General features: G+C 38.1%; 2 protein-coding genes across 3 annotated transcripts; both read right to left on the bottom strand.

Annotated features, from left to right (window-relative positions):
* Nucleotides 1-327: 327 nt before the first annotated feature.
* On the bottom strand, nt 328-2,571 carry LOC7471076 (pentatricopeptide repeat-containing protein At3g06430, chloroplastic). Of its 2 annotated transcripts, none has more exons than XM_052455213.1 (2): nt 2,049-2,571; nt 328-1,726 (listed from the first exon to the last, which is right to left on the bottom strand). In XM_052455213.1, exons 1-2 carry the CDS (start codon nt 2,412-2,414, stop codon nt 659-661), a joined length of 1,434 nt encoding a protein of 477 aa, XP_052311173.1. In that variant the 5' UTR covers nt 2,415-2,571; the 3' UTR covers nt 328-658. The 2 variants fall into 2 exon arrangements, with proteins under 2 accessions (XP_052311173.1, XP_024462766.2); XM_024606998.2 differs by having other exon boundaries at nt 328-1,768; nt 2,049-2,569.
* Nucleotides 2,572-3,296: 725 nt separating this feature from the next.
* LOC7471075 (squamosa promoter-binding-like protein 1) lies at nt 3,297-10,791 on the bottom strand. Its single transcript, XM_002311320.4, has 10 exons — nt 9,671-10,791; nt 9,245-9,426; nt 6,946-7,601; nt 6,756-6,830; nt 6,559-6,666; nt 6,349-6,466; nt 6,117-6,258; nt 5,798-5,948; nt 4,502-5,140; nt 3,297-4,193 (listed from the first exon to the last, which is right to left on the bottom strand). Exons 1-10 carry the CDS (start codon nt 10,255-10,257, stop codon nt 3,744-3,746), a joined length of 3,108 nt encoding a protein of 1,035 aa, XP_002311356.2. The 5' UTR covers nt 10,258-10,791; the 3' UTR covers nt 3,297-3,743.
* Between the last annotated feature and the right edge of the window lie 791 nt (nt 10,792-11,582).

Below are 11,582 nucleotides of genomic sequence, written 5' to 3'. Positions count from 1 at the left end.
TTTTGGTGGTAAGATGATGTCATATTACCCCTACATCCTCGTTTTATTTTTTGCCGAAAAAAAAGGGGACCTAATCCTAAGTGAAGCGAATTCAGCTCAAATTAAGGGTCCAAATGGAACCGTAGGCTACAAAAACCCAACCCAGCAAGCAGTATTGACATAGCCATTGTGAATTCCTGTGAACACTTAAAAGTTCCAGCTAAGAAACTGAGGATGCAGTCCATCCTACCTGTATTGCATTTTTCTCGACAGCAGTTCTATCCATTTATTTCACCTCTCTAATGAGAAAAAAATTTGCAGGAAACATGGCATTTTACAAGGAAAAAGTGAAGGAAACAAAATGTTGTACTTAAAATCAACCAATTGATGTCCTAAAGCTTGCACAGAAACAGTAATCAAATTGATCACAACAGTATTGTTCATCTTACATATGCTTAGAGGATTGCTGAAGCAATTTACAAGAGTTTGTTGCAGCCCAAGGGGGAACAAAGGATATTCCCCCGTCCAGTAAACAAAAGCTTTGATTGTCCCAGGAATCAGGAACAGAAATGCCTGAGCAGAACATTTCAGCCACTCCCCAGAGAAAATTTCACATTGCTGAGAGGTGAGAAGTAGCAGCGTTCTGGTCAGCAATCAACCATGGATTCCACAAGATGATCTAATCACTTAAAGCACCATTGGCAATCATCTTTTGTTTCTCCTGCTCCAAATAGTAGATCTTGTCATTCATACCTTCCTTTCTATATGCTTCAACCATGATAGAGTAGGTTCTGGAATCAGGGAGGCATTGCTTATCTTTCATCTGCTTAAAAACTCTCTCCATCTCTACCAAATCATCTGCCTTTGCACACGCAGATATAACTGCCTTATACAATGATGTATTCTCCGGTATCTCAAACTTTGCAGCCAACTGGACACTGCTAATGACCTTATGGAATAGACCCGCATTGGCATATCCATTAATAAGGCAACAGAATGTCTTTGTATCTGCTTTCATATCCTCTGCACGCATTTGATCAAATGTATACTCCATGTTTTTTGCATCCCCCACATCTGCAAAAGCCTCAATAACATTATTGTAAGTAGAAGTCGTCCACGGAAACTGAAGCTTGCGCATGTATTCCATCACTGATGACATGTTATCATACATCCGTTTCTTCCCATATGCACCAATCAAAATATTGAAAGTGCGAGTTTCTGGCTCAATTCCAAAATTTCTAAACTTTTCATACCATCTCTCCATCAAATCAACATGACCCTTATTACCAAACACACTAAGAATTATATTCATAGTCCAAACATCTGGTTTACATGTCTTGCTCTCTAACATCCCAGATAACACTCTCTCCATCTGATCATACATCCCCACCTTCCCAAATCCGCTCAAAACTATATTCTGCGTGACTGTGTTTGGACTTATCAATCTTTCATCCATTTCTTGATACAAAATGTCAATTAACTCAAATCTCGAAGCATCAACACAAGCTTTAAGTAAAGTACTGTAAGTGTAAACATCAGGCTGGCAACGAGGGACAGTCTTCATCTGGTTAATAATTGAGAAACCCTCCTCGATAAGATTGTTTCGACAATAAGCTGCAAGCAACGCAGTGTAAAATTCAGATGTGGGTTCTATTCCTTCTTCAATCATTTCGTCGAAAATTTGGTGGGCACGTTGAGGCTGACCACATCTCCCCAAGAGTACCAAGAGTTTCATGTATGTAGCTTCCTTTGGTTGATAAAAAGGTTGTTCCTTTAGCATCTCAAACATCTAGAGATCCAAGATTTATGAAAACTATTGGTTTGGCGGCCAACCACAGCATAATTAAACACACAAAAAAAAGATCACCAATTTGCTAATTTTCTAGTAAAATTGGTTTCATGCAGGTAAAGGGTTGTTCCTTTAACATTCTCAAACAGATAAAGATCCAAACTTTAAGTAAAATTATGGGTTTGGCTGCCAATGACAACATAATTAAATAAAAAAAAATAAGAAAACCCAGTTGGTGACTTTGAATTAAACTAGTAAAAGAAGAGGGTTAGTAGGTAACCTGAAGTGCTTGGAGCCATTGTTTCTTGAGAACGCAATCAGTTAAAGCTTCAGCTACAGTATTGACCCAAGCCTTGGCTTTGTTCTTGCGGTCTAATTTCTTCTTGATGTTTTTTATTGCGGTTCTCCTGGGAACTGAAGTGTCAGTTATTCCAGGGAATTCACCTTGTTTCCAATGCTTCTTTTTAGGAGAAGATGAAGAAGGTAGTGCAGTAGCAGCAGAGGTAAATGCACATCGGAGAAGAAGTTTGTGAGTGTGAAGAGGGTTTTGGCTTTGTTGCAGTTGTTGATGGGTTTTGTGTTTAGGGGTGTTTTTGTTGTGAGGGAGAGGGGAGGGGAGGAGTGAAGAGGAGAAGGAGAGAGACATTATTTGCTTCGGTTTCTTGTGACTCTTCTCTTACTGTCTGTGTTGGACTTGAATACAGCAGCGGAGACCATAACTTGATTGATTTACAGTGGATTATTAATATTTATTTGTCCCATGTTTTTAAATCTAAACTAAATTCAAACGCTTAACATATCTGCAAAAAAAAATCTCAGTGCTGACGTCTCAACTGTTTGTTAAGAAAAATATAAGTATAAAATCTCAATTGGGACCTGCTCAGGAAAGGTACAAACTATAATAGGAGAATAAGAGCGTCTACTAAATGTAAAACTAAAAATAAAAAATGTTATTCTTACCTATATTGCAAAAATACTTTTTTTTTTTAATCTATATTTTTTTTATGAGATTATCTAGAAACAGAGACTCTTGAATTTAAGTTTAGAAATCTGACTCAAATACGATATTAGACGACATGGAGGGGCAAAAATTATGTTAGAATACTGTAACGATAGCTCCAATTAGAAGACAATTTCATACCACTTTTTCTCAGGGTTTAATTCGTCCCTGTTTAGGAATTGAAATAAAACCTATGTTTGACTGCGTTCGTTTGCTCAAACAAACACTCTTGAACCTTAAAAAGCGAAAAAACAAAGAAAAAAGAAGAATACCAATGGAATACCACATCTTCTTCTTCTTTAATTCAATAATAAACTGCTCTACAATTATCATTCCATTCCATAGAACCTTTACACGAGGTGAACTTCTTCCAAACAACTCTCTTTTTTTTCTACACACACAAACTATGCTAAACTTCTCAATTCAATCAAAAGCAAATCATCGATCATGAAACTTAAAAAAGACGATAAACAAATATATTCTCATGAGCTGCCCTTTGAACTTGCAGCCAGGTTGACATAGTAAGGATTTGCTAAACCACTTCATTCATGGATTCATTGAAACCTTCTTTGGAATTCTTACAATGTATAACCCCATAATCTGAAGAAATAATAGCAAGCTATGAAGCTCATAATTCACTGCTAGAAGTTTAAGCCTGTTCAAAGTACAAGAGCCTCAAGAGTCGAGACTCCAGAAAATAAATTATTCTTTCACCCTCTGCCCCCCGACCCAACCCACCAGGAAAAAAAAAAAAACAGTGGTGTCTACTTTATATGCATGTCTATGTAGAAGTACACATTTCCCTATTATAGTTTTATAAATTAAATTAGCTATTATTATTACATATACATCATATTTTCCACTAAATTCATACACGTTGTCAGGTGAATTTTTTTTTTTGTTTTTTTGGAGAAACGGGAAGGGAAAAAAAGAATATTAGACCTTGTACCAGCAATACTAACAAGTAGATCTAGCTTAGCTTGATCCATACTTCAGCAATTCCCATCTGAAAGGCTGGAACACGTAAAGAACTTCAGGAGAACTCTTGAAGAGCAGAGCTACACATACACAGACGGCTGCAATGGCCACCATTGAGAGCATTGCTGGCCGGTATACCAGAGATGTTCTTGCTGCACCACAAACCAGCTTCTGCTCACATAACTTGCAGTGCTGATGTGTTGCTTTCATTTTGATCTTCTCAGTGTGCAAGCTGGTCACTTTTGGTAATTCATTCCCATCTTTTTGCTTGGAATTGCAATCCACAAGGGAACTAGGGATGTCAAGCACCACGTTCCCACTTTCTGATTTCTTATTGATTTTCCTCTGGATTAGATGAATGTAAGAGTAATGACCTCGCAGGCATGCATAATCATAAGGTGTCAGACCTGTGCTGTCACGAGCCCTCTTCCATGCATCTATTCCCACCTGCACAAGGTACACAGATATCAGTAAAATGAACTCCAAGGAAGGGGAGGGGATGTGATGCAATAATTGTTACCATATACAGAGATATTATGAGAGGGACAAACAGAGATTTCTAAGCCACTGATCAGAAATAGAATATCTGTGCAGCTCGTGGCCCAATCATCTAAGGAATGGGCATGGTCAAAGATGGTTTTAAATGCTTGCCAAACAGATCACGAGTGATCTTCATTCAATTGTTATAGCATAACCGATTTGAATGTGCTATCCATTAAAATATTTGAAAGAAGATATCAGAGAGAAATAGATACCAATCCAGGGTCATCAGTCAAGGCATCCAACACATTCTCAGCACCATCCCTACAAGCTGCCACATGAAGAGGAGTCAATCCAGCTGGTCCAACAACATCAGGTTTAAACATGAATCTGCTGTTGCGCCCATCAACCAGTTGATTCTGCTGAGTGCCTGTTCCACCGAATTTTTTATCTGGGATGTATCTTAATAGTAGTTCCACCATGGGCCTGCAGTTTCTTCGCACAGCTCTGTGGAGAAGACCCATATCTAACAGGGCAAGCTCAATTGAGGAATGCTCCCCCGCATCTACTGTTCCATCAAACACAACGGCCAAGAGTTTTCTCACCACAGCACACCAATCATGGTCCATGGAGAATTGTATAAGCCATTTGAAGCGTTTGAAAGGGAAGAGATCCAAGTTGGGATCCAACTGGCCCAGTCTAAATTTCAAGCGACTTCTATGTAGAAGCCAGCCCATTTCATGTATGAAGTCCAGCGCTTGATTCTTGATGTCCATTCTTTCAGCTATTGTATGCATGTCAGTAGCAGTCTCAGCCACCTGAATTGCATCCTCCAGCATACGGATTTCTGAACATACTTCTGGCTCAGCAACAATGAATGGGAAAAAGCTGCTGCTGAGACCATGGTCTTCAACCTGACAGATACAAATACCCAAAATTCTCAAAATAGCTGTACAAAATGAAAATTCAGCAAGGTAGAAAATCACAGCAGACCTTATCTCTAGTTTTCCCATTATGTTCGAACCTTATTCAAATGATCCCTAAGAGGATAGTCATCTCCAGAGATAATTATAGCTCCAATGCCTTATTTTAGGACAGCACAAGAGTCTGCTGGACAACTTTTGTTGTTTAATAATAATATTTCACACACACAGAGAGAAAGAGATTATGCTAGTTATAAATAAGGAATCCCCTTTCCTTCTTAGAGAAGTGGCTGAGGGCCTCAAGGTCAATGACAGAAAAGGTTCTAAGTCGTTAATACCAAGGGAAACAGCCCTCTCATATCCTAGACTTCATAATTCATGCATGTTTGGCCATCAAAAAGCTATAAACTTTTGACAAAGACCGTATCAAGCTTTCAACCTATTGCATACCATGAAATCGTACAAATTGGAGCCAAAATATACCACAAGTTGAGACTTCAAGAACTAAAGCAAAGAAGCTGCTGTACGACAATATGAACATGTACATGTTCCAAGGACAAAAACTATGAACTTTAATACAGAACCATCCATGTTGCAAAAGTAAAGACGACAACAACATCATGAGAGAGAATGAGCAGATTATAGCACCTCAATAAAGCCTCTTCCAACAAAATTTGGTACAGAGCACTGAAAGTTCAAGTACTGGGGTTTGTCAAGCTCATTCATTGTATCAGCACCATCCATCAAGTCATAACAAGTTTCCTGGACTAGATATTTTCCTTCAACAGCACAAAGCAGCCTGGAATAGAAAGGTAGTATGATTCAATTCACACTAATCACTATTAGTTTCAAAATTTTCTACAAAAACTCCTGAGACTTGTCCTTCCCACTTTCCAAAGATGGTCAACATCAAATTTATTTCTCAATTCTCAGATAAAATGTTGACCAACAGCGAAGATAAAATCACCTTGTCATAGGCTGAGCAATGTCAAAGCCTCTGACTACAAATTGAGTTCTCTCAGACAAAGAGACAGCAATAGGTGTGATGCTTGAGATCCTGCAGTTCTTATGGCTCTTTATAGGTAATGGTGTGTCTAAAACAACTCTACCTGCAGCACAAATAGCCAGTCAAAATCCTGCTCTTCTTTCCTCGAGCGTAAACATGAGCACTTGTGATCACAAGAGAGAGGGCAACCAACCATTATAAATAAAGGATACACAATTTTGCACCCTAACATACACCCATCCAGTTTGCCAAAAAGAGTCACTAGATGTATTAAGAAGCCTACTTAAACTTGCTCCTAGATCAAGACAAACCTGTATGTAGCAATGAAGATAAAGTAAATCAATAATTCCTTTCTTCAGTAAGTGTAGGTTAACTAAAATTTCTGAGTCAGCATAAGGCATACCTCTTCCCATTTTGATTTTTCGAGGCAAAGATATATTGTCAATACAATACATCCGGGCCTTATATAGCTCTCGATGTCCGTGGGACTGTGAGATAGCCAATCAAGGATCTGGAGATGCACCACAATTTAAAGTATTAGAATGTTTAGTGGAAAACTGTCTGACAGAAAATCCACCTAAATAGCAGTTCAGAACATACCTGTGTTCGCAGCGCAACTGGGAAATCGTTTGGGTCTTTTCCAAAGAGTTTAAAAACAATTCTGTCTGTACGAATCTGAAAAATGATAAGAAAGAAAAGTCAAGTGAAATGTGTGTGCAAGCACTGTGCCAGTAACTATTGGGTTTGTAAGCTGCAAGCCCATATTATAATCCAAGGATTAAAACTACACCTGAGCTTCTCCACTTGAACTAGAAGGCGACTGGCTAAAAGTTGAATCAGATTTCCCACTAGTATGCGGCGGGCTTGTTTTTTGTGAGTCTGACCAAACCCATAACGGGCAACTGAAAGAGCCCATACCTGTATCTACAGGTGCATGAGACCTCTCTAGGTTCTCTACGGAGTGTTGGGAATCATCATAAGCATTATTCAAGTCAAAGTTATTTAATTTGATCCTTCCAACAGTAGCCTCTGGTTCATTTGTTTTGGCTGGAAGGTTGTTTCTTGATGGGAACAATGTTATAGACTGTGAACCTGAAGGAGCTTGAAGTGTTCCAACCTGAGCATCATTATCCAATATTCTTTTTTGCACCAAGTCAGAAATAGGTACAGTCCCACATTGACCCAAAGGCCGTAGAAGATCCTGAGAAATAATGCAATCATCTTTCTTAGAAGCTGAGCTAGAAGGTCTAGCAGATTCAGGGCCATTTGTAAGAGCATCATGTGCTTTATCAAGATTCCCGACGATTGCTCTGGCATTAGCCAAACCTTGAGATCCTTGCAGTGATTCAGATAGGCTCCTTCCATTAGTTGCACCAGCTAGATCCGCCAGGCTCCTCAATATATGAGAAAGCAGATCCTGATCCTTTGTTTGATCAGAGCCATTTGCTGCAATTTATAGAAGTCAGAGGCTGTAGAATCAAAGGAGAGAGAGTTTGACAATAATGACAACAAATGAAAAGGAAATGAAAACTCACACAGATATCAACTGATTATATTAAAATGAGATTCCTGATTTATCCTGAAAATTACTTCTGGAGAATGAGAAAAAGTCACAGTTATGGCAAGTCATTGAACTAGGTCAGGAAGTTCAGTTGTGGCATAGACTTAGTCTACGTAAACCAGATCAGGACCTATTGCACTAGCCAATTGTAACAGTGAATCAAATGCACTGACTAACTTGATAGATCAAACCTACATGAACTAAGTCTATGAAACATTTATTCCACCTACATATTTTTTATAAACTTCCCTTTAAAGAAAAATTGTCTCCTTTGAAGGACTTGTATGTTAAGATTTCACACTTTTGGCATAACGGACAAGTTCGTTGTGATGAAGGCGAGTCAAAAACCATAATGGATTGCTTATTTGTAACTAGTCCATAATATAGTCAATGAACTTAGATGGTTCTTTCTGTCAATAATTGGTACCCGCTTTGTACCAACATTGACAGTTCTTACACTTCAAAAAAATAGCATCCCATGCTTGGAGACGGGAGTTAAACGACCAAGCCCGACGAAGGAGAGAGAGAAAAGTACCAGGATCTAATTCCCAGGTCTTTGTTGGATCTGTCAAAGCTTTCTTTTATTAAGCGTGTACGTGTACCTACCTTCGGGGAAAGAGATCACAGATAGTTTGACATAACCAGGCACATAAAATTATTAGCTATAAGAATATGCCTTGAAGCTAATGTGTACAAGAAAATACTTTTGACTTTTTTTTTTTTTTTGAAGTGTACAACTGTTTTTTTTTTTGAAGTGCACAAAAGAATGATACCCACTTAAAATTTTAGTTGGAAAGAAAAGGCACTTGTCTTTCTCTTTTATTGTAATTTTCGAACAGAGAGATCATTAAGTACTTCTGCTGTATTGTATTGCTCCTGACTCCCAAAAATGGAACCCTATAGGTAGTTAATGCGGCGGGGTAGCAATACAACAGGAGTACCTGATAATTTCTCTTTCAAACCAACCATAATAGACAGGGTAGACAATTGAGAATTTTAACATTTTGAAACTTGTAAGACAATTGGACCAGCTAATAATCATGGAAATTGTAAGCAATACCCTTGTTCCACATAAAGTAAAATGATAAATAAGAGAAGGCCTCTAATCCTAGTAGTTGCTGCATAGAATCGGTCTTTGCAAACCAGATCAATCGAATTATCTATGTCCATTGCATATCTCAATGATTGGTCAAGCCTGTGTAGACTAAGCCTATGAAACAATTTTTCCTATAACTACAAAACTTCAACCCCCAACCCAACTCACCCCAACAAGTGAAGAGTCGGCTACAACCCACTTTCCCAAAGCTTTTATACATGAACAGCCAGATAAATATCGCTATCCCATGCTTTGATCCTGTTTGAAGGGTCTTTGAGTTATATTTACAGTTTTGGCATAATTGAAATTTTTTTTGCAAGTAGTTGGTTTGATTTAGTCAAGACTTTGTAGGCCATTTCCAGCAATTAATTTATAACAGTTCCACCCAGCATGGGCAAAAAGCAACAGAGTACAAAAACTTGATGTGCTTACAGTGCAAATTGGAGAGAATCCTCAGTAAACTTATCAGCAGATAGCTGCTACCCTTTTCATCATTCAATGAACCTTCATTGACTAAATTTTCAGGATGCGTCTTCCTCCTCCGCTTGTTATGCCCTGCCAAACGCCTGCGACAGCTTCTTTTCCCTTCATCAAACTCTTGAAGAACATGAAACCTGCCCATAAGTATAACCATGTTGGGTCTAACTAGTTAAAAGAAATACATCTTTACATAATATGCTCATGCCCCAAAAATGAGGCTGCATATTATTAACTACAATAGCTTGATGCAAACAAATTCAATGGTGTACTGCAGTTTTTATAACACAGCTTGTAAAGAAGGTACTACAATGATCATGATCAAAGTTGGCAACAATCTGAAATGTTTCTTCGCACAAAGAAACTGCAACCCAAACTGACCTGCTACATTGCTGGCAAAACCGCTGCATAACATTCCCCACCAATGCCTTGCTGGCCTTAGAGTGCGCATTGCAAACCTTATGTCGTCGGTGATAATCCTTGGCATTGCTCAGATCAGCCCTACAATCCTCCACCTGACAAACTGCACGATTTGAAGCAGTCATAGTAACCTTTGTCTTCTTTCCACTCTTTGCATCTTCATCCATTAAGGGGTAGACTTGCTCTCCTAGCTTCAAATTAAGGGACCCAACTTCATTATTCAAGTTTTCATCTTCAACAAAAACAACCCTCCTCCTCTTCTCCAATTCTCTCTTTCCTTTCTCATCCCCCAAGTTGTCATTGTCATCGGAACAAGAAGATGAACTGTTCCACAAACCCGCATTCTCATGAAGTACAGGTCCAGTTGGGAACAACTGCCTACTCCTGCAATCAGATGGTGCAGAATTCAATGGACTAGCTTTAAAAAGATCACCGTCCCATTTCCAGTCATTCAAATCCCATTCTAAACTCCTTTTCCCAACTGCCTTTAAATCCGACACCACTGGACCATAGAAATGACGAGACTTTCCACCAATTGTAGCCTCCATCCCTTTAAATTATCAAAACCCAAAAAACAAAAGCAACTAGAACCCAATTCAACCAAATAAAGAAGCACAACTTGCACAAAAATTAACCAAGTAAAGAACAGGACAGAAATGAAATTCCAATCCCATACACATATCAGTACCGCTTCAACTTAAATTCTCACTAAAATCAAACCCCAAAAACTTGGTCCTAGTCATCCTCTCTATGCCCCCCCAGAAATCCCAAAGACATCCATGGATCCGGAAAAAAAGGTCACATACATGGCCAAAACCCCTCAATTACAGCTCTGATAACCTAAAAATCAAAAACAATAGCAGCCCTTAAATTACTTTGTAAAAAAAGGTACAGAATAACTTGACAAGAAATGGTGGTTTGTTAAGGTTCCAGATCAAGATTGCCTGAAAGAGAGAATTTAGGGAGGAAAGAGAGAGAGGGAAATTAGGAAAAGGTTAGGAAAGAGAGTGGTAAATGTGTGATGTAAATGCGGGTTTCTCTTGAGTGTGTGCGTGAGAGAGAGAGAGAGAGAGAGAGGGAGCTAGTACACTTTTTCATTAATTTTATGATGCCACCACGTTTGATTTTGGAATCTAATAAGCCCCACACAAGCCGTGTCTGTTGCCCCCACTCGCTGTAATAAGAACACAACTACTATTTCGTCTTCGTTTACTCCTTCAGCTCAGTTCAACTCAACTCGGGTGTGTCAAGACTCTATTCGTCTCGTGTCTTTTCACACCCTCTTCCTGTGTCTATTGGCTATGGTTGGAGAAATGTCTCTTTGATCTCCATTAACGTTGTACACATCGTCAATTCTCAATCATTACGATATTTATTACCTGGATAGACTATTAATTACAGAGAACAGTCCATATTCTTGGACCTGCTTTTGTCTACCCTGACTCCACGTAGATTCGTGGATAACTAGGTTTTTTTTTTTTTTTTATTATAAGTAACTAGTATTGTGGTAGTGATTGTTTTTTAAATAATATTTTATACTGAAATACATGCTAATAATTATTTTTTATTTTTTTAAAATTATTTTTGACATCAACACATCAAAACGATCCAAAACATATAAATTATATTAAATTTTAATAAAATAAAAATTTAATTTTTTTAAAAACACGTTCCTAAACATGTTTTTAATATATTTTTTTTCCGATCTGAATCCCCTTTTTCAATGCAGTCTAGGTTTTTCTCTGAATCTACTCGGCCATTAATGCAATAGTTTTTTCATAAATAGAGAATTACTCTCATTGTAATTTTCTAGCCTTTCTCCAATACATATATTTTTTCTATGCAAATTTATATTTCAATCTCGATACTTTAT

This window comes from Populus trichocarpa, chromosome 8, assembly GCF_000002775.5.
Source record: "Populus trichocarpa isolate Nisqually-1 chromosome 8, P.trichocarpa_v4.1, whole genome shotgun sequence".
NCBI classification, from domain to species: domain Eukaryota; kingdom Viridiplantae; phylum Streptophyta; class Magnoliopsida; order Malpighiales; family Salicaceae; genus Populus; species Populus trichocarpa.
This window is presented reverse-complemented; position numbering and strand designations above follow the sequence as displayed.

What these genes read in the sequence shown, in the direction of transcription:
- LOC7471075 (XM_002311320.4), bottom strand. Translation starts at nt 10,257, where the DNA reads ATGGAGGCTACAATTGGTGGAAAGTCTCGTCATTTCTATGGTCCAGTG. An exon ending in TTTTGCCAGCAATGTAGCAG is followed by an intron (nt 9,427 to 9,670) that starts GTCAGTTTGGGT and finishes ACTTATGGGCAG; the next exon opens with GTTTCATGTTCTTCAAGAGT. An exon ending in GATTCTCTCCAATTTGCACT is followed by an intron (nt 7,602 to 9,244) that starts GTAAGCACATCA and finishes TATAAATTGCAG; the next exon opens with CAAATGGCTCTGATCAAACA.
- LOC7471076 (XM_024606998.2), bottom strand. Translation starts at nt 2,414, where the DNA reads ATGTCTCTCTCCTTCTCCTCTTCACTCCTCCCCTCCCCTCTCCCTCAC. An exon ending in AATGGCTCCAAGCACTTCAG is followed by an intron (nt 1,769 to 2,048) that starts GTTACCTACTAA and finishes TTGGATCTCTAG; the next exon opens with ATGTTTGAGATGCTAAAGGA.